This window comes from Candoia aspera, chromosome 10 (assembly GCF_035149785.1).
Source record: "Candoia aspera isolate rCanAsp1 chromosome 10, rCanAsp1.hap2, whole genome shotgun sequence".
Classification (NCBI taxonomy): domain Eukaryota; kingdom Metazoa; phylum Chordata; class Lepidosauria; order Squamata; family Boidae; genus Candoia; species Candoia aspera.
The window spans coordinates 5,526,759-5,548,705 of NC_086162.1; the positions used below are offsets into that span (position 1 = coordinate 5,526,759).

At 44.7% G+C, this 21,947-nt stretch overlaps 1 protein-coding gene across 1 annotated transcript in view; it reads right to left on the reverse strand.

Annotated features, from left to right (window-relative positions):
• Positions 1-21,947, reverse strand: part of KCNQ4 (potassium voltage-gated channel subfamily Q member 4) — a 135,204-nt gene that overhangs the window by 22,286 nt on the left and 90,971 nt on the right. Inside the window, exons 4-9 of the mRNA XM_063312280.1 lie at positions 19,454-19,629; positions 17,185-17,310; positions 16,443-16,553; positions 15,026-15,121; positions 10,345-10,433; positions 5,065-5,220 (exon numbers count right to left, since the gene is read on the reverse strand). Of these exons, the coding sequence (XP_063168350.1) occupies positions 5,065-5,220; positions 10,345-10,433; positions 15,026-15,121; positions 16,443-16,553; positions 17,185-17,310; positions 19,454-19,629 (754 nt within the window). The remainder of the gene's footprint in view (positions 1-5,064; positions 5,221-10,344; positions 10,434-15,025; positions 15,122-16,442; positions 16,554-17,184; positions 17,311-19,453; positions 19,630-21,947) is intronic.

A 21,947-nucleotide genomic window follows, 5' to 3' on the forward strand; every position in this document is an offset into this window, starting at 1 on the left:
TGACAAGCCAATGGACTGAGTTCCTCCAGGACTGCTAGGTTATAGCCAGGGTGTCCATGGGTTGCACCCACATCTCAAATTCTGCACATCTGTAAAAAGCTAATCACTCTGCTAATGGAATCACATCGGGAAGGGTGAGGGAGGGAGTGTTCCTGTCTTCATGCATCGCATGTTTCCAAGTGACTACCACTGGCCCTAAGAGTTATTCCAGACCCAGAATGTAATCAGGCACCTACAGGAAAGTAAATCTCCAGCACAGCTTTATAATTTTGTTTGAAAGTAGAACCTGAGAAAACCAAACTTTCTGATTTGAGGTTTTGGAAAAATCAGAGAGGAACAAAGAGACTCCCAAAATAGATGGAACCGAGGTTGAGAAAGTATCTGCAGATGGAGTAATACTGCAAAGACATAAAGGGTCATGATGGTGGCCCATGAGAGCACTGTCCATGAGAGAAATGATTAATGGCATTCCATATTAGGCTCCACCTTGAACCATCAGGTACTTTTTTCCATTAGGCTTACCCTCCAAGACTCAGGGAACATAGAACACTATTTTAGAGTCATCTCAAAGTTGGTTGCTTTGGAAACATGGACAAATTCTCCTGCCCTACATTTTAAACAACCTAAAAAATCCATAGCATGTTAAAGTGTTTTGGTCTCTTTTAATTAATCCAGCTTTTCTCTCGGGGTCATCCGATGTCAGCACAATGGGGCTTAGATGGTTAGGGCTGAGATGAAGAGAAGAAGCGAAGCAGATGATTTTAGAAGAAAGGAAGAATTCCAGAAGTTTAAGTAGGAATGTCTGTCCCTCATTTCCTTATCTACCACTCCAATATGGACCACGCTGAATCCAGGTGCATTTTTGGACTCTTGTGCTAAAGCTGCACTGGAGACATACCATCTGTTACAGGAGAGCAAACATATCTCCCACCATGGAAGGGCATCATAAAATGGGAAGGAGGGACATCCTCATGCACTTCTCCATTGCGCATGACTGTTGCAGCATGCCCTCTCTATGGTATTAAAAGGGGGAGGGTTTGAACAAATGGGACCACCATAATGCAAATAGAATAAGAAAATCAAGACAAGCCCCAAAACATCTCCTGGACAGCAGATCCAAAGCCTTGGTACCTCTGTTTCCAGCCGGTGTGAATCCGAAAGAAATTCCTTTTACTACTAAAGATCTGGCTAGAGAGATGAGAAGGAAAACAAAAAAACAAGAACAAAAAGAAGAGGGGGAAGAGAAGACAGGAAGGAAAAGAAGGAAAGAGAGGGGGAAAAGGTTAGTAAGAGGGAGGGCAGAGAGGAGAGCCATGCTGAGGCCAACAGGACTTGATGTATATTGTGAGAGCACCCTCTACAGAACACCTCACCCAGTGACTAGCTCAGAACATCGCAGAATTCACTGCAATTTCCAGTCCCATCATTGATACGACTAATTCACTTGACCCTCCATGAAACAAGCCATCATCACCAAAGCCTGCTGGAGGAACTCTGGGTTTAAAAGTGATTAGCACAGTTCAGATCTGGGAATGGGCATACTGGACAGGAAGGTCAGATGTCACATTGCTCTGGTTCTTCTTGCCTACTGACAGCCTTTTTCCCAATGCCTCTATCAAAGGGTTCTCCTCTTGTCTGTGAGCCAGCAGAAAATCAAAACAGATTAGATTTTGCTTGTCCCATTGCTACTCCCAACTGCCTTATTACAGCTTACAATCAAAGACTTAAAACAGCTGAATAGCTAACACATAATAATAGATGTGTTATGTGTGCATGTGTGGGCCTGGGCGCATGCATGCACGCATGTACAAGCCAGCTCTGCCACTTCATAATACTATCTCATCTTGCCTCTCAGCTGTCATTTTGGCTGCTTTGGAACATGGGATTAGCAGCTCTTCTGCACAGGGAAGGGGCACACAAGATGTCTCTCTGCTGCTTCACTGGGCAATCCTTCCCCAACCCTGTCAACTGTTCTTCAGGCTTCTTCTGAACCTAGGTTCATTGCTCTTCTGGAAGAGTACTAAGCACGTCTCAAAAAAGTCCTAAGGACAACAGCTGGTAAGCGCTGGGGGAGCTGTGCTAGGAAGCAACAGAAAACTGCTTCTCGTTTCCACTTCTTCATGAGACTTCCACACCACCACTGATGGGGAGCTGCTGTTCAGGCTGATTTAAGTCTCTGAGTCAGGTATTAGAGGGGGTCCTACTTTGAAAACCTGTTGCCCAAATCAAAATAGTCCTGGAAGACAGTCACCAAGGAGACAAGGTGCCCTCAGGAGCCTACAGTGTTCAGTGAGTGCCAGGATAACCCTTAGGGTTAGGGTTATCTGACTGCCACCAACAGAATGGTTGGTGAAGTATATCAGACTGTGCCCATAACAAAACTTGTGAAGGCATTATGGGGAAAATATTGTTTTAACACTGGAACAGCCAAAGATGATTTAAGACTATCTAAGTCCTAGGCTGGGGATATGAAGAAGGCAACATCATGTGGACATGGCCGAAAAATGTAGCTACTGAAAGCCTGATTAGATGGTCTCATTAAATGCTGTTTGAATGAAAAGCCCTTCCATCCAGGTACTTTTAGGGACATCAAGGGACCCATCTCTGTGATCCACTGAATGTGAAGATGCCATGCTTTTTTCAACACTGGAATTGCTTTTCGGCTGGAATGGGAAAGAAAAGTATGATTCTGCCAACATTTAATTTTTATTAAATTGAAGTTTTTCCCCCCTAAAGTCAGCCAAGGGCCTGCAACGCATCTCCTAAACTGGAGCAACATCAAATCCCAATGTAAGCGTTTGAGCTTCTGTTTTGGGGACCAGCAGAAGTCACTCTTTGGAAGGCTGGTCCAATTCACAGTTCAGCCCAATCAGTTTCTTTCCCTTAGATTACAAATTATCAGCAGATACATTGCTCATTGCCTCACTACAATGTGTGTCTACGAACATGGGAAAGATGCAGATTTTCATGAGCTGCCTCTGCAGGACCTCAGCCCTCCACAGCACCCTTAACCTTCACTCCCTGGCCAAGTCAGTTCTCCTCCTAGATGAGACATCCCTATCTGCAATTCTGGGGTGCCAATCAACAACTCCAACTTAATGCCCAAATGTGGGAGTTCACAAGGGTGGGACTTCATGTCTATCCTTGTCAGAGTTAATTCTCACACACTCAGTGAAAAACAGGTCACCTTGTTAGATGCAAACTTGGAAAGAAACCATTTCCAACCTGATGTGATATGCCTGATTTGCATTTCTAATGTCACCTTTTACAGGACAGGTTGGACTTTTTGTTTCAACCTTTAGGGCCCTATTGGGGACTGTACACATGATACATGCATATCCATCCAATCATACATGGGGGTGATTGCTGGGCTGCCAGGAGGAAGGACTATGGTGTGGCCGATGCAAGCTCCTCCAGAGAGGTAATAGGAGCTGCTGTCTTGGTCTACAAAGCAATGCCTTCCAGGCCACTGAGTGATACTTTTGAGCATGAACGGTCATTCTGTAGCCTGCAGGCCACATTTGGCAAGCAATACCCTTTTTATGGCTCCCAGAGTACCTCTGGAACGGCCAAAGCCAACTTTTAAACTTAATTTGGGGAGAGGCGTTTGGAATGAATTTAGGGGACAAAACCTGACCCTTCTGTCCTTTTTCAAGGTCCTAAAAAACTGACTCTTCCCCTAAGCATCGGGCAAACTGTGGGATGAGCTCTATAGAATCTGAGACCTTGAATGATACATGTAGGTTGGGCTTGGTTGCTCATTATTGTTACTTCTGTTATTATTGTAACTTTTGTTATTACTGCTGCCCTGCTGTTTTCGTGTTCCACAGGTATGCTATTGTATTTTATTTTAATCCCTTGTGTTCATGTTTCTTCAAAATGGAAGTCACCTAGAACTGTTCTTGCAAACTGGGCAGACATGTACATCAAACCAACATAAAATAAATGATGTTTAAGCCTTGTGGAGGCTTAAGACAACCCTTTCACCCTTAAAACCCCTATTCCCTCAGAAGAAAATAACCTCCTTGAGACATTTTTTCCCCCTGTTTGGAGGAGTGAAGAGAGAAAACACCACCCTTCCCCACCTCTCTGATTGAGAAATTTGGTCCTTCCACTTCTGGTGACATCACAACATGATTAGAAATACCCCTTGAGGACCCAAGGAATTAAAGAGTGGCCCCTGGTTTCCTGGGAAATTGACACCCCCAGTCTTCAAGCATTGATACAGCAAACAGTTCCCTATGGTCTCCCTGTATTGTTTTCATCTTCAATGCTCTTTCTCCTCTTCCCTTCCCCAACACACCAGGTTATTCCCCTACCTCAGCAGGAGATGCAGGTCACCAGCACCTCTTGTAGGAAAACCTACCATCCTGCTACTGCCTCCCACTCTGGGGAGGGAATAAGAGCAGACACCACCGCTTTAAAGGGAAGGGTTACCTTAGGCGCAAACACTTGGGTGGCGGAGCTTCCTCTTCTTTCCAGCTTCCGGGAATGAATAAGGAATGGAGAAGTGATGAGCGGGTGGACAGAGAAATAGGAGTCAAGGGAGGCAGAGAGGAGGAGGAGAGAGAAAAGATGATGAAATGAGGTGGACTGCAAAGGAGACTTGGAAGGTGGAAACCGTACAGACCCAGCCATACTGACCCTCTTCCTGGAAAGAAACTGGTGCTGACAACGTTTTGCCACAAATCCTGCTAGAAAATGAGATTCTGGTTAGCAATGACATGGTGTGTGTTGGGCTAATGTTTCTGGTGGCATCGCCTAAACTTCTCCCTCAAAAATGCAACTATGAAAATGATCAACGGGTGAGGTGTCACAATGGCCTCCAGTCAGTAGAGGGAGACAGAGAACTGGGCACGGTTGTGCCTTTCATCCGAGGGCCAAGGGTGAACCCAAAGGAAGCCAACTCAACTTGTACCACAGGTAGAAACAAACAAAGGAGTATAACCAGGAGGGAGCAGCAGCACAAGACAGAGTCCACGCACCAAAGAGAAAGAGAGAGAGAGAAGGGCATGAGACACACCAGGGGCACGAAAACGTGCAAGGAGGTGGCATCAACCCTACCTTTCTCCTGTGCAAAAAGGAGGACTGGAGGCTTTCAGGCCAGAGGTGAAGGAGTGATACGACGGTGGAGCTCCATCAGGGAATTTCCTCACCTCAGAGATCCTAAGCCCTCCGTTGCGAGCTCGGTGCAAGTGGTCAAACATAAGGACCAGTTCTCTAGGGATGGGTTCAAATAAAAACATGGAGAAATTAAGAGCTTTCAAAAGGGAGAGGAATTAAAAATAACAAGCAAGCCAGCAAAAAAATGGAACAATGTCAAGGAAAAGTTGTAAAAGAGAAAGGGATCTTTAAAAAAAGAGAGAGAGAGAGAGAAAACAGGAAGGAGAAGCAATGAAAAACCTAGCAGAAATTTAACAAAATTAGGACAAACATATTTGTGGACCACTGCCCATAAATCCTTTATGGTTATCAGGAGACACTTGGTTTTTCTCCATAGGACAACAGAATAGGAATCACCTAATTGTTTTGGTTTCTTGATTGGCTTATCTGGATAGACTAAGTTGATTGATGTTGGTTATAGAATTAGGGTACATGGATGTTGGGTTACATTGGCCTTTGCTCATACAACATATTTAATCTAACTCCTGAATTAATCCATTTCCTGGTTTGTGAAATATTTGGAACTATAAATCAGCCAAATGGCTTACATTCATAAAATACACTTAAGCCACAAAAATGAATGTTAAAACTGTCTCACCTTAGCGAAAGAAGCCAAATTTATTTGTAAGCAATTTGGTTAAGTGTGTGGTGGGAGCACAAATTTATCTGTTCCAATTTTGGGAGGACAGGTCAAAACGTTGTCATGAATTATCATAATTTTACCCTGAGTGTAATCCGACCTGCAAATCAGAGGTTCTTCAGATTTATAGAACATTTCGTTCAAAACCTTTTGAGGCAACAGAACCAACTGTGGAATCCTACCATTAATTGAGACGCTCAGTCTTCAATGTTAAAGAATGCCCCATTTCATCCTGTTGGGTTGTTCATCATAGATGGTGCTCCCAACCGCTATTTAAGTCAAGATGGTTATGAAACTTACTCCATATACTGTATGCGCTCCAAGGGCAAGTAAGTGTAAGTACAGAGTATGTGGCAACTGAAATTAGTCCAGAAGTATTTGCAAAAGGAAGGAGCAAGACAAAGACATGAAAATCTAGTGTTGGCCAGACTTCCATACTGGACTTTTGTTTGGAAAATAACAGCAGTTTGATGTGAAACTAATCACACAGAGGAACTGTAGGGTCTTCCTCATTGGAGGTCTTCACGTAGAAGATGGACTGCTGGATTGCTCTCCCAGCATTAGATTCCCTACACCCAATGGCAACAAGATGACTAATAAGGCCCCCTCCAACTCTGACTCTATGGCCAAGAAGAATCTGGATTTAGGAGTCAGAGTCAGAGAATAAAGGACAGCCAATACGCCTTGAATATACAGGGGACAGCCTAAGAGTGATCTGCTAAGAATCACATGTGGGTCCAGTTGGGGGATAGTGGTCTTTGCCTATAAAGGTCAAGATCTAGGCCTCTGTTCCATAGGTGGCAAGTTGTTAATATGGACCTTCACAGCATTACTGTTAGGCTCCAAAGTTATCTGCATTAATGGGCCAGGTAAACGGTAACTTGAAGCAAAGCCAGGAGGGTCTTCCTCTTTCAGAAGAACGTTTCTCTAACCTCCAACCTATAAGACCTCCCATTTGGACCAGTGAGGCTGGGGTGGAGACCATAGTTTGTTCCTAAAAGCTTCAGATCAGTGGTTTGTCCACAAGGAAGGGAATAGGTCTCCTCCTCCATGGCCAGATGCTCTGAACTTTCCTACACGTGGAAAAGAAAATACAGAAAGATGGAGTGCAGTCTCATGACCAGACCACTGAATGTGGGAAGATGGAGTTTCTTCTCCATGACCACACTGTTAATCTTTGGAAGGGGGAGTGATCTTCCACTCAAGCAATACCAGCCATTGGTAAAGGGGGCAGGTTTTGCATAATCTGTTCTTTCGCCTTAGAGCAGAAGCTGTAGCCTTCCAGAAAAGTTGTTAAGTTTTCTAATGAATTTGGTCAAATCCACCATAATTTGCATTCAGCATTGAGTGAGTCTGCAATTCAAACAGCTTCACAATGCAGCCTCATGTTATATTCATACAAAAGGTCCTTGAGGCACAGATGTTTGGCATTGCATTTTTAAAGGTTTCTTCTATGTTCCAAGGTGTGTTGAAATATTACTACCCCCCAAAAAAAATGTCAAATATTTTGAAACAGGGAAAAAAGTGAGATGACAGCACATGCCTCTTGAATCCTGATTCTTCTTTTAAACAATCCTTCTACACCAAGGGAAGGTGTAGCCAATGCCCATCTCTAATGATAGTAAAGCCACCGCAAATCTTCTCTTCCCTTATTACAATGAAGCCCACAGCAGTGTAACACAATTTGTGATTCACCAAGCCACACCAGTAGTGCATGGAAGTGAATCAAGGGTGTCATCTTCCTGGTTTCCTTGGCTATTAAAAGGGTCCATGGGAAGGGCAGTCTGCCAAAAGTGGCCAATCATGAGCAATTGAAACTCATCATTCTTTGGTCCTCATGATTACATTTATTCAAACTTGCTTTTTTCCCCCTTCCATCCTCCTTCCTATCTCTTCCTCCTGATCTTGGAGGAGGACCAAATGTCAAGATGTCAGTCATGTCTGCATGATCAAAGCCCCACCCCTTTTTACATTCAGATGCCATCTTGACCTTTTTTTATCTCCCCCTGGTGGACATTCCTGCCCTACAAATACAGGCTTCCACTTATTATGGAAGGGACACAACCATGGCTGACTGGGGCTGAAGCCCATCTTTTGGAAGGGACACGATTTTGCTGTTCAGTTGGTGAGATCAGCCTTTTGCACATAAATGTTCTTAGAGTCAATGCTATCTGTCTTGGAAATGCTGAGCCAACTCCCCACTTAAGCACAACATCTAAGAGAGGGATGGCCATAGGAAGAGCGTTAAAATCTGCAAGATGGTGGGGGTGGTGTCACTAATGAAGCCCCACCCCTTTTTATACATGCATGCATCATGTTCAGTTGTGATGCTGCATCTGCCACTTTGCAGATTTGAGCATTCCCCACAGATGCCTCTGACCAAAGAAAATGTTCATGGTGGTCCTCAAGGTCTGGATGAAATGCCCAAGGTATGCCCACTCAGCCCCTTTGCTAGTTGCTTTTAGCTGAATTAAAACCTCCACTTTCCCCCAAAGCATTGTTAATAATTGTTTTGTGCTGCTTCTGCCTGTTTGGTCTTTAGTTTTGTTTTACTTTGATTTTTTTAAGATGGCCACTTGATTTCACAGAATTTATCTCCTTTGTATTTTTCGTCTTGTTCTATTTCGAGTACAACTGAAAACCACCTTGTGTATCAAACATTAGAAAAGTGGAATATACTTATAGAAAAATAAGATGCAGAAATCCCCAGGGGCTGCCATAGGCCTCTGCTTGGGACTATTAAAAATCGTCAAAATGACAGTCTTGCAAGAGGGCAGCCTTAATAACACTTTGCACTGCATGTGTATGTGCATATCCCCATGCATGTCTGCATGCATGAAAAGGGCCAGAATCATTCCCTCATTAATAGCCCAACTCCCACCCCCATACCTCTCCATCAGTCTCCATTGCAGCTTCCACCACCTAGAAGATCTTGGAGCCCAGTTTGAGTAGGGAGGAAACGTCACATGTTATGAAAGATGTGGATGGAATTATGATGCCTTATGAAGAGGGCATGGAATCTGAACATTCAAAACCATCGAACATGTTCAAAGGCCCATTGGAAAGGGTCTACTAAGCATCAGCCTCACTGGGCAGATGACAGCAGAATATATCCTTTGCCTAGCCATATCCTTAAATTCTTTCTTGACTTTCCTTCCTTAGGCAAGTTGCAGTGTGGCCATTCACTTGCCCCCTGTGGAAGGGGAGAAAAAGTTCTATGCTGCGCCCAAGGATAGGCATTTGACTACTGTGGCTTTCCCCAGTGGACTGAAAGGGACTCACCAACCAATATAACCAACAGCCTAGATCACTGGGAATTTGGGGAGATGTGGCATATCTAGGCTGGGGAAATCTACAACCAGGAGTGTCCACAGGGGGTGGGGGATTAAAAATGTCAAGATGGCAGCTATGGCCATGTAATTAAAGCCCCACCCCATGATGCATGTAGAAAGGGGAGGAGCTTCAGGTGTACAGTTGTGGTATGTATCTTGATTTTTTTAATCCCCCCAGTGGACACCCTGTCTGCAATGATAAATGCAGAAGAAGAAGGAATCTCCAAAATAACCACCAAAATATGCCATAATTTATGGCTGCATGTTGAGATTTTCTCGAAATTAATTTGGCTATGCCAACTGGGGATAACGGGGGCTGTGATTTAACACATTGGAAAACTGCATGGCAAGTGAATTTAACGATACTTTGCCATACTGCAACTTTTTTTATTCTGTGGCTGCTCATCCTTCCACCATGGCCAATTAGTGTTCTGCAGTGATACATAATTAATCTACCACCTTCTCCTGATGGATGGGACTAAAACACCTATCACCCCCAGCCAGGAAAAGCCAGTGGCAGCCACTGGATTGGATAAGACTGATTGATCAAAGGAGCTTGATATAATGGAATTCTCTGTGTGCCTGGGAACAAGAAGGGCCATTTCCTAGAGAGTGCAAGGCCAAAAGAAAGGTACTTGCCTTCTCTATCTGGCAAGCAGGAAACAACATCTCCCCTGCATCAAAAGGTAGTCAGAAAGAAGATCAAAGGGGTCAAAGAAGCTATTGTACACATGTATCCACTTTCCAAGATTCTGTAACCTAAACCCCTTTTTCCTTGCAATAAATCTAGTTAATGAGACTCTGGGAGAATCTCACTTTCTTGGTTGTGAGCAGCTGATAAGGGCCTGGCACTCACTTTCAGCCAACACAAGAATATCAGGCACTGGATATCCACAACCACCCTGGGATAGATGCCAGGACACCAGGGCCACCACAGAATCCCCATTAATTTCTCTGCTCTGTTCTCCCAGAAAGTGACTCATGAATTTAAATAGCAGCCAACAGAGTAGGCAGAAGGGGCATATTTAGCCCAACCGATTACTCTCACAAGTTTGGCTGTCTCTGACCTATCTTCCCTACTTCAGCCCATCTGCTTTGCAATTCCCATCAGCCTTCCCTTTCCACTTCCTTGGCCATGAATCCCAAGGAGCACCTGCCCCCAGCTACAACTGCCATCCCTCCAAACCCCAAATGTAACGGCACACATACCTAAAAGATGGAAGGATGCTGTCATAGTAACACCAGGTAGCAGTCAGGTAGGATCGGTTGACGTCCGTGGAGTAGAGGCGCCAAGCAGCCTAGACCAAGGAGGGGGGGACAGGAGAAGAGAGACTCAGAACCAGGCCAACTTAGGACAGCTTCTCTAATGTTTCCACCCAGCCTTAATGAAGAGTGCCTTGGATGGTGGACCCCCCACCCCTTGCATTCAGTCCCTGCTTTTATTCATCCCCACATTTGCTTTCATGATTCTGGAATATTCCAGTAGGTGGCTGCATTCACAAAACATGCTAGACCTGAAACTCAGCCCCTGGGTTCATACAGCATGCGATGCTCAAGCAAACAGCCCTGTTTTGGCTTAAGATGATGGCCTGGTTTATCCAACGTGCCAAAATAATGGCTGGCTGCCCAGAACACACTGAAGCACCCCCCACCCACAGCAGTTTAGTCTAGCAATATTTTTTTTTTCCCAGCGAGCTGCCTTTTGTCATCATCAGTCACCGTCATCCTTAAACAAACCATAGAGGGAGGCTTACCAAGAAAGTACATAAGTAAAGATGACAAAAATGCAACCCACAACCATGACAAATTTCAGAAAGACACAACAGCTTGAAGCAACAGCAGGATCCAGCTTTATGGCCCTTAATAAATACTTTAAGGAAATCAGCATGAAATATTGCTATAGTCCCCTTTGCTGGGCTTCCTGTCAACATAGAGAAGTTGGGGGTGAGGAAGAGAAGAGAGCTGTAGGAAATGCTGAATTGGCACCAAAGGAATCATACAAAAATGGGAGAGTGTTGCTGTTCATCATACAGGCCTAGTGAAGGCATGACCATCTTCACGAACCAGGATCCTGGTGCCCTGGTTTTTTCCACTCTCGCAATCAGTATCCTACTTTTGCTGAATTAACCAGGTTTTCACTTGCCCTTCATCCTAATGGCTTCACTGTGAAACTGAGGCTATGACTATGATTGGAAGTGGTTCATCAAAACATAGTTAAGGGAGAACTTGGCATCCACTGGCTAGGTTGGCTGTCAGTGCATATATAATGTGAAACCAAGTTGAATGCCAGGAAGGGAAAGAGAGTAAAAATTACTCTGACAAGAACTGGAGGGTAGAAATATTCACCAGATTTGGCTACTTCCAAATCTGAAATCCACAGAATACAGTGCAGGGTCCACACTGGTCAGAATTGCAGACAGTCTTTTTCCCTTGAGTTCAACACCATCCACATGACTTTATCCATTACTGTTACTTTTTACACAAGGTTCCTTTTTAAGTAGGTTTCATCACAGAATTGGGCAAAGTTGGCTCCTCTCCGGAAGCTTTGCCCTACAACCCCCAACTTCCCCAACCAACAAGACCAGCAAAGATGTTCTTCATTGAACATCTCAGTACTAGTCCCTTCCGTGGTGGTTCAGTGGTCAAGACGCTGAGTCAGAGGACCATTAAGGTCGGCAGCTCGGCAGTTCGAAACCCGAGAGTGCGAGCCACGTGACTGAGTGAGCTCCCATCAACTTGTCCCGGCTCCTGCTAACCTAGCAGTTCGAAAGCACGCAAATGCAAGTAGATAAATAGGTCCCACTTTGGTGGGACAATAACAGGGACATGAAAGGAGCCCCCTCGGGCAATGGTGATGTCACTGGCACATCCTTTCAATACAGAAGCGCCCCAGTAGGTGCTTCTGACATGAAAAAAAAAATCACACCTCTTGGAGGAAACAAGCCAAGACGGAAGCCATGGAGGTGCTTGGGCCATGGGGTGCTCCACATATAGGGTTATTACTGGAAATGAGGGGAGACCATCCCTCTCTCGAGAACTCTCAGATCACAGCTACTCCATATGTGGAGCTGTTTCTGCTGCGCCTTTTCTTTTCTTTCCTTTTCTTTCCTTTTTTTCCCAAGATGGCTGCATTGGCTCTCAATCGTATTGGTGCTGATCAGGAAGGTAGTTTAGTGGTTAGGCAGCAAGGGAGTGTAGTTCGATTGATATATGATATAGGACCATGATATTTATTAGGGATAATGATTAGGGGAGTGGGATGGTAAAGAATATATATTATATATTATAGTAATTATTTTTTGTGAGCCACTTGCAACGAAATTTCATTTTAATGTGCACCTTGGTGTATAGTGGAATGACAATAAAAGTTTATTCTATTCTATTCTATTCTATTCTATTCTATTCTATTCTATTCTATTCTATTATTCTATTCTATTCTATTCTATTCTATTCTATTCTATTCTATTCTATTCTATTATTCTATTCTATTCTATTCTATTCTATTCTATTCTATTCTATTCTATTCCATTCCATTCCATTCCATTCCTCCATATGTGGAGCTGTTTCTGCTGCATCTTTTCTGGTTGGTTGAGAGGAGGTGGGGGAAACTCCGTTGGGGATTAATTATTGAGGACAAAGAGCAGGCAGAGATATCCTGACCTTTCATCTGCTCTGGAAAAGAAGGTTGCGTGAATTGGCCAATGGTATCAGATGTGAAGAAGACAACATCCTCACTCAGGAGAAAGGAGGGCAGAGCTGCGTCCCCAAGATTGCTTTATGTGCGAAAACAACTGCGTGCCTCCCTTTTGTCTTGCCCACCATCCATTTCCAGCTGTTGCTGGAGGCCCAGGAGATGAATGGCACAGCAAGGCTACCAGAAGGAGCCCTTTTGTTGTGCAGGTCCTCTGAACCGCAGAGATAACGTGGTGTCAGAAGTACCATCTTTCTGACTACAATAGGAGAGCAACCAATCAAGACAGGAGAATGATAGGGTAGAATATTGCTGGATTGCAAGTAATTCTGCAACACAAAGTGCATGGCCAGTGAAGGAGCAGCCAGAAAAGCAGCTTCAGAATCATGCTTGTGGCTGGAAAGGGAAATGGGACTGGAAAGACAGTCCTGGCTTGCAACGGGGCTGAGCGGGGAGTGCAACATCTGCTGTACAATCGACAGATCAACATCGACTGAAAGAAGCAAACTGCTGGCTCAAAGATGGAAGAATACGGAAATACCCATAATGGAATCATGGATTGTGACGATGGCAGAGCTCACAGAAATGGCTAAATTGACTTGTTTGATTAAGGAGGGAACAGCAATTACTTTTATAAAAGACTAGAAACCCTTTATGGACTTTTTGCTGAAAATGGGCAAAAATGAATTGGTGATTTTGGGATGTATTGATTAAAAAGGTTGGTTTATGGAAAGAAGAGAACCAGGATATGTAATTTGGGAGGGCGGAGATGGTAATTACTGTGTTTGTAACTGCTGCAAAGAAGATCAGAAGCCGCTTCTTTAGATACCTTCCTTTTTAGAGTCGTTTCAGGATGGGCAGTGGAAAAATATGATAAATAAATAAAATAAATAAATACCTTTATTTTTCTTTTATTATCTTTCACTTTTTCTTTTATTCTTTAATATCTCCTTTTCTCTACTTTCCTTTTTATGGTTCCACAGTTTTTTAATCGTATGTAAATTTTTCTCTTAATAAAAATTATTTTTTTTAAAAAAGAAGCGAACTGCTAAGAACTCCACTACTTCTGGAGGAAGGCAGGGGGTCAAGAAGACTTCTGAGGAATTCTTAGAAAGGCACTTGCTCAGCAGTAGAACAATATGCCTTGCCTTGGAAGGTCCTGTGTTCAGTAGGACCTTCCGGGTCCAACTGGGCACCTCCAGTTAGAAAGACCTTGTTCTTTCTTGATCCTTTGCAGAGAATTGCATTCTTTCTCTCCTTGGCTATTGCTCTGCCAGTAAGACTTACCCAGACTCTTTCCTTGCTGCTAAACCAAAGTTGGCAGAAAACTAGACTGGCAGAATAATTTCTGCCCTTATTGCCAATCCCTCCTCTGCCTCTCTCACCTGCTTTTCCAGGCAGTGGCCAGTCACCTGACTTTCCTCCAAGGGAGAGATGACAAAGCCTTCAGACTACCCTGAAGCTGCCCTTGGACAGAGTCCGAATACCGGGGGAAAGCCTACGTTATCACTAGTACAGCTAAGGACAATTTAAGGTTTTCTCACTCCTGGGTTGGGTATTTACCCCCATACCGTGGATATGGTGGAAAAAGGTGTTTGTGCCACAGATGGGGCAAGTAGGGAAAAGCCTCTGTCTGGTAGAAGCTTTTCCATGGCACGGTATGGTGTTGGGGGCATGTCCTTGAAGGACAGGAGGAAGAGCAGATAAGCGGGGCTTGAACCCAGGCCAAGAAGGTAACTTGAGAAAACATCTCAGCAAGCCCCTCCCTAGTTCACATTAAGATGTGCAGGATGTGTATTAAGGGGCAAGACTTTCAGACTTGCAAGGTCCTGTTACCTCATAGGCCCAGGAATGTGGGAGGGTGAAATGATTGTTGAGGAAGAGCTTAGGGACATCTGCACAAGAGAGACAGAAGGGCCGAACCACCACATCCCAGGCAGGCATGTGCAGTCACATCATTATATCTGCCATACTTAGGAAAGTCCAAGGCTGTGCTTTTCAGAAATGTACCTGAGTTTGATTGTCAATATTATCTGATAGTTATGGGATGGAGCTACAGAGAACATACCTGCAATTGCTTGAGGAAAGAAACTTATTCAGCCATTCCTTACTGTAGCTTCTAGCGTTGGTCACATGCTTTCAACAGGGAGGGAGGGAGAATAAAAAGAGAAAAAATCTGGATCTTCCGTTTTCACTCACCTGGATCAAGTTTGCTGCAGGTGTCCTCCTCTTCTCAAAATGTTTTTGTCGATGTTGCTCTTGGACTTTGAGAGCGAACCCTGAGCCTAGAATTCCCTGTGTGAAAAGACAGGCAACAGCAGGATACTTAAGTTCTAACTGAAAGGAAGATCCAAGAATTTGGGGAAGCTGTTTTATTTGCTGAGAAAAAGCCAAATAGCTAGGATGGCAAGAGGCCAAATGTCTAGGTCAAAGAGATTCCCAATACAGGTAGTCCTTGACTTACGATCACAGTTGTTACTGGAACTTCTGTTGCTAAGTGAGGCAGTTGTTAAGTGAGTCACACCTGATTTTACAACCTTTTTTGCCATGGTCGTTAAGTGAATCACTGTGGTCCTTTAGTGAATCTGGCTTCCCTGTTGACTTTGCTTGTCGGAAGCTGGCTGGAAAGGTTGCAAATGGTAATCACATGGCCCCAGAATCCTGCAACCATCATAAGTGTGAGGACCAGTGGTAACTTTGAATGGTCACTAAATGAATGGTCATAAGTCAAGGACTACCTGTATTTCAGCATCTTCTCAGGGGCTTGAAGGCTTTCCAGACAGTGGGCTCATGGTGACAACCAGTGCAAAAGCATGCAACTCTTTCTCTCCTTTTTGTGATTTGAAAAAAGACAGAAAAGGCCATAAGAAATTATCAGCAGCTAGCTAACTTGGGCTGATCTTGAAAAAGCTAAGCTGGGTCTAACCTGATTATTACTTGCATGGGAGAAATCCCAAGGCTGTAGAGTAGACTGGAAAGTTTAAAAAATATCCTAGAAGGCAGCAATGGCAAACCATTTCTGTACTGTTGGCAAGAACATTACACACATGCATTCATGTAGTCACCAGGAGTCAAATTCAAGGGGGACTTTCCCCTCTCCTCTAAGCAACTCAGGATCATGCGATTTAGATCACACCTCATTTTTATCCCCAAACAACCTTTGTTTTTAATCCGTTCAATCATGTCCAATTCTTGAAGACCACCTGGAAAAGTCCCTGCTGTTTTCTTGGCAAGGTTTTTCAGAAGTGGTTGGCCATTGCCTCTTCCTCGGGCTGAGAGAGAGTGACTGGCCCAAGGTCACCCAGCTAGCTTTGTGCCCAAGGCAGGACTAGAACTCACAGTCTCCTGGTTTCTAGCCTGGTGCCTTCACCATTACACCAAACTGGCTCTCCAAACAACCTCATGAGTTGATTATAGCTGAGACTGATGGCCTGAAATTACCTAGTGAGATCCCATGGTTGAATAAGGACTGCACCTAGCTGTTCATGCTCTCTGTCCCACTTCACAACCAATCCACTACTCTGCGAGTAGGCAAGCACCTATCTCCAGAGTCTGGCCTAAGAGAATGCTACCCCCCTAGGGAGCCAGGTGCTCCTCTTTCTCACGGGCCACTTACCGCAGGGAGAGCAAAGAAGGAGATTCCCAGCAAGGCGAAGCAAGCCGTCAGCACCCGGCCCAGCCATGTTTTTGGGACCTTGTCCCCATAGCCGATAGTGGTGAGTGTGATCTGAAATCCAAAAAGGAGATACAATGACCATTCCTTTCCTGGCATCTTCCATCTCTCTGGGCCAGCAGCACAATCCACTGCTCCTGATTCCTATCCCAATTGATTTTCCTGTATAAAAAATGTCCCTGCCTGTGGCACATGGCTCTTGACAGAAAAATACAACCATTTTAAAGAGGAGACACATCTCTTCTGATTAAGTAATGACAGTATTAGTTGCTGGTTTGGTTGTAGCCTCTCAATTTACACAGTTTCTTCCCAGCATAGTGATCTGCCACATTTCCATATCTTGGAAGATCAGCCATCCCCAACTTGATGTTCTCCTGGTGTGTTGGGATATCCACTCAGCGTTCCCAGGCAGTGTGGCTGAAGGCACCTCCAGGAGTTCCAGTCCCAACACAACCTGGAGGTGCCAGGTAGGGACAGAGATACCCAGTTCATACAGGATATCTGGGTAGCGCTGATACCTATGCCCTATTGGTGCCAATCCTGGTATCTCTGGTTGCTTTCTACTGGTCTAAGGACCTTCTCTGTCCACCAGTTCATTCACAGGTCTTTGCTCTCAGGCTTTCAGTTCTTCCTCCCACTTAGCAAAAAGGCGGTCCAGATAAAAAAAAAGGGGAGGCACCCTTACCGTACCCCACCACAGGGAGTCTGCATAGGTGAGAAAATCATCATTGGCATCTTTTTCCACCAGATAGACCAGGAAAGAGGCAAAAATAAGGACAAGGAACCCAATGTACCACGCTGTGATCAGCTCCTGCCAGAATCCACCAGAGAAAAGTAGATTTCAGCAAATAAAATCAAGAGAGAGGAGAGAAGCCTGGATAAGGATCATCATCATCATCATCATCATCATCATCATCATCATCATCATCATCATCATCAAACTCAAAATAGCATATACAGTTCTCCTCCTTCCAATCTTACCCACAAAGCAGCATCCCTGTTGGGCAGTCTGGTCTTCAAAGCTGTAGATGGACTTGAACCTTTCTCATCCCAGGTCACCACCTTCACCACTCTGTCACCCTGGCCTACTAGGGAAGCTAAGGATAAGAGAAGCCAAAAGCTTCATCTAAGTTCAGCCTGCATACCTGAAAGCTCAGGGAACAAGGGAACCAATAAACCCATCCAGTCCCTATTTTCCCACACTGAGGAAGAACACCTGACCTGTGCCTGATTTGCAGGTAGATACGATGCAAGCAGAAGTGACAGGGTGGTTGGATAGCTAGGCAAAGTTGGAATTGGACATAAATGCAAACTAATCAGCTCTATGTCCTTTCATCCCTCATACTAATAGGGGAATGATGACACAGGGCTAAATATAGATGCACAACAAAGGTCACTTTATCAAAAAAGCACCACCTGCCTGCATCATGGAACATTCCAGAATTACAACACACACACATACACACACACACGCGCGCCTGGTAATTCCCTGGGGCATTTGACAGTTGCAAGGTTTCCCTACGGAGCTCTAAAGTTACCTACTATTCTTTCATCTGTGACTTTCTAATTGCTTCCACTTTGCAAGGAAGGTCACACTTATGGGGAGACCCTTTCAAGTCCTGAGGAGAAACCCTTCCAGATCTGCTCAATCCTTGCACAATCCCCGTGCAGCACAGATTTTCTGGTAATGCTTGCTCAGGATGCTGCAATCACTGCAAGTCCAATCTCTTCTTGGCCCCATGGAACCACTGAATATTTTCCACCACACACCTAGAACCACACGCTTAGCACTGGGGTGGGGGGAGATGCAGACTGCAGTGGAAGAGAGTTATGTGAAAGCTAGCTTTCTTACAAGGATGCTTGGACCTTGTCAGGAGTCACCTCCAGGAAGCTTCAATAATTTTCTCTCAGGAACTTGGAGCTCTCCTGGGATATCAGGACCCAGATGGAGTGGATAAGATACGTCATTGCAGATACAAGCAACCTGGTTATGATGAAAAGCAACTTCTACATCCAGTGCGAATCTGGTTCTATATGGATGCCCTGGGTTGAAATCCTCTTTCCCTGCTCTTCTGTAACGGATTGTTGCAATCTTTTTCTCCTGCTGGCTGGTTGGTGGCACCTGGCCTGCGTTTCCAAAATGGTTCTGTGTGTAGTCCTCACCTCCTGCCTTGCCAGCTCCAACCCTCACATACCTCATCATTCCCTCCATCTGCCAGCATGGCTGGACAGTGTCAACAAGAACAGTGACCAGAGAGGACCACGGTAGGTCGAAAGAGAGGCATCCCCATGAGCAGGAGAACCATGAGCTCCATGGTTTGCATGCAATAATAACCTTTAAAATCAACCTGTGAAACAATTCTTTCCCTCCAATGGCCTAATAAGGACTGGAGGTACCTGCTGATTGAGAAAAATTGAGTGTCAATTGGAAAAGAAAAACGGGGTATGGAATATGTCCTGTTAGATGAGGATGGGGATGATAATTTTTTAAAGGCATTCTGGAGAACAGCATAACAGGCTGGCTTAAATCTGAGAATGAACATTCCTGCTGGAGGCAAGAAAGAGAGGTTGTAATATTTTGCTGTAGAACTTGCTTCTTCCTGATCTCACTAAGGAATTATCTGGGATGCAGCAGGAATCCCCTCTGCTTCACACCAGTGGCCCTCTGGAGCTGTATGAAACTACAATTCCAAGTAGTCCCTGGCTAGTGTGACCAACAGTATCTCTGGAAACTCTGGAAAGCTGTTGGCTCTCCACTCCTCTCGGCTTTACACAAAGGCTTCTTCTGGGATGGAGCAGATTTGGGGAGAATCCCTGAGCTTTCCAAGGATGGATGGTGTTCAGTTATTCCAGCTTTCAATTCCCTCTCCCAAAGTGGAAGTCATAACAAGAAGCAAGAGCCTTTGTTTCCACCCTTGTGCCTTGCCTGGGCTGATTTTTCTCCAGGGACTCACCTTGCTATGGGCATAGACCACAGAGCCAAGGAGCTTCCAAGTGCCGCCGCGGCGGTCCATGCGCACCATGCGTAAGATCTGCAGGAAGCGCATGCTGCGTAGGGCCGAGGTAGCAAAGATGTTCCCCTGGGTGCCAGCCGCAATGACGGCCAGAGAGGCAATACAGACGATGAAATCTGAAGCATAGGAAGAGAAAGGAAAGAGAGGGAAACTTACAACCTGTGGTCTAAGCGGTAGTTTGATGGGTGCATTGCCCAGACGTCAGTTCCTCAGGTGCAAAGCAAAGAAACCAACCAATCTTTAAAGAAGAGCCAAAAGTCCCAAGTGGGTCAAGTACACCCTTACCCATTTCATCCGCTATGGGAGTGGAGAGGAGCGTGCCTCTTTGAATTATAAAAGCAGATGAAAAATATGATACGCTCCACAGTTCAAAAGTTTGCTTTTCTGTGACATTCGGGCTAGTCCTGAAATCCCTAGGGAACCTTAAAGTAGAACTTAACTGGGCTGACTTAAGGATTAGTCAAGGATTCAAAGTCAGTAGTCAAAAACAACTGTGGTCTGAAATAGCCTCTGGATATCTGGAGAACCATGGCTAATCAGAAGGACAAAAAAAAATGACAGCTGGAAGATGCAACACACCATCTCTGTAACCATATCACAGAGCAGAGATACCTGAGATGATATCAAAGCTTTCTCACAGCAAAAAAAGCATTCAAAGGCAGTTCTTTAAAATCCCTTTGGAGTTAATGGGTGGGTAGTAATAATTAAGCCTTTTCTTAACAATTATGTGCATAACTGTCATAAGGACAAGCCCAGGTTTGAGAAAAATACAATTCACTAGCCCTTGGGGGACCTGTTGTGTTTCTGGCATCCAGACCACTATGGTGTCCATGACAGAGCGGGGAGGTGTCTTCCCATCTGGGACCCAAGAGAATCCTGTCCCTGATCCTGTCCCACCTGCTTTCTCTGATATAAAGAGAGGACTTCCATAAAATGTTATTTCATTCTGGTAGCACAGTCAATTCTCCTTCAAGCTCAACTCCTGGAGGTTTCATGGATAATCCATGTCAGTTTTTTTGTGACAACATCAAGTGGTTTTCCACTGTTTTCTTCCAGCATATTTTTTCCAACATCCTTATCTAGCCTTCAGCCCTGATATTCCCTGGTACTCTCCCATCCAAGTCCTAAGCAGATCCAACCCCATTTAGTTCTCATGAAGAACAAGTTGGCCAGGCATTGTCATATGCCTGTTGTTGTTTGTTCGTTCAGTTGCTTCCGACTCTTCGTGACTTCATGGACCAGCCCATGCCAGAGCTTCCTGTCGGTCAACACCCCAGCTCCCCCAGGGACGAGTCCGTCACTTCTAGAATATTATCCATCCACCTTGCCCTTGGTCAGCCCCTCTTCCTTTTGCCCTCCACTCTCCCTAGCATCAGCATCTTCTCCAGGGTGTCCTGTCTTCTCATTATGTGGCCAAAGTATTTCAGTTTGGCCTTTAATATCATTCCCTCAAGTGAGCAGTCTGGCTTTATTTCCTGGAGGATGGACTGGTTTGATCTTCTTGCAGTCCAAGGCACTCTCAGAATTTTCCTCCAACACCACAGTTCAAAAGCATCGATCTTCCTTCTCTCAGCCTTCCTTATGGTCCAGCTCTCGCAGCCATATGTTACTTTGGGGAACACTGTTGCTTTAACTATGCGGACCTTTGTTGTCAGTGTGATGTCTCTGCTCTTAACTATTTTATCAAGATTGGTCATTGCTCTTCTCCCAAGGATTAAGCATCTTCTGATTTCCTGACTGCAGTCAGCATCTGCAGTAATCTTTGCACCTAGGAATACAAAGTCTTTCACTGCTTCTACATTTTCTCCCTCTATTTGCCAGTTATCAATCAAGCTGGTTGCCATAATCTTGGTTTTTTTGAGGTTTAATGGCAAGCCAGCTTTTGCACTTTCTTCTTTCACCTTCCTCATAAGGCTCCTCAGTTCCTCTTCGCTTTCAGCCATCAAAGTGGTATCCTCTGCATATCTGAGATTGTTAATGTTTCTTCCAGCAATTTTAACTCCAGCCTTGGATTCCTCAAGCCCAGCTTGTCGCATGATGTGTTCTGCGTAGAATTTGAATAGGTAGGGTGAGAGGATACAGCCCTGCCGTACCCCTGTCCCAATCTTAAACAAGTCCGTTGTTCCGTGGTCTGTTCTTACTGTTGCTACTTGGTCGTTATACAGATTCTTCAGGAGGCAGACAAGATGACTTGGTATCCCCATACCACTAAGAACTTGCCACCATTTGTTATGGTCCACACAGTCAAAGGCTTTAGAATAGTCAATAAAACAGAAACAAATGTTTTTCTGAAACTCCCTGGGTTTTTCCATTATCCAGCGGATATTGGCAATTTGGTTCCTAGTTCCTCTGCCTTTTCTAAACGCAGCTTGCACATCTGGCAATTCTTGCTCCATAAATTGTGGAAGTCTACCTTGCAGGATCTTGAGCATTG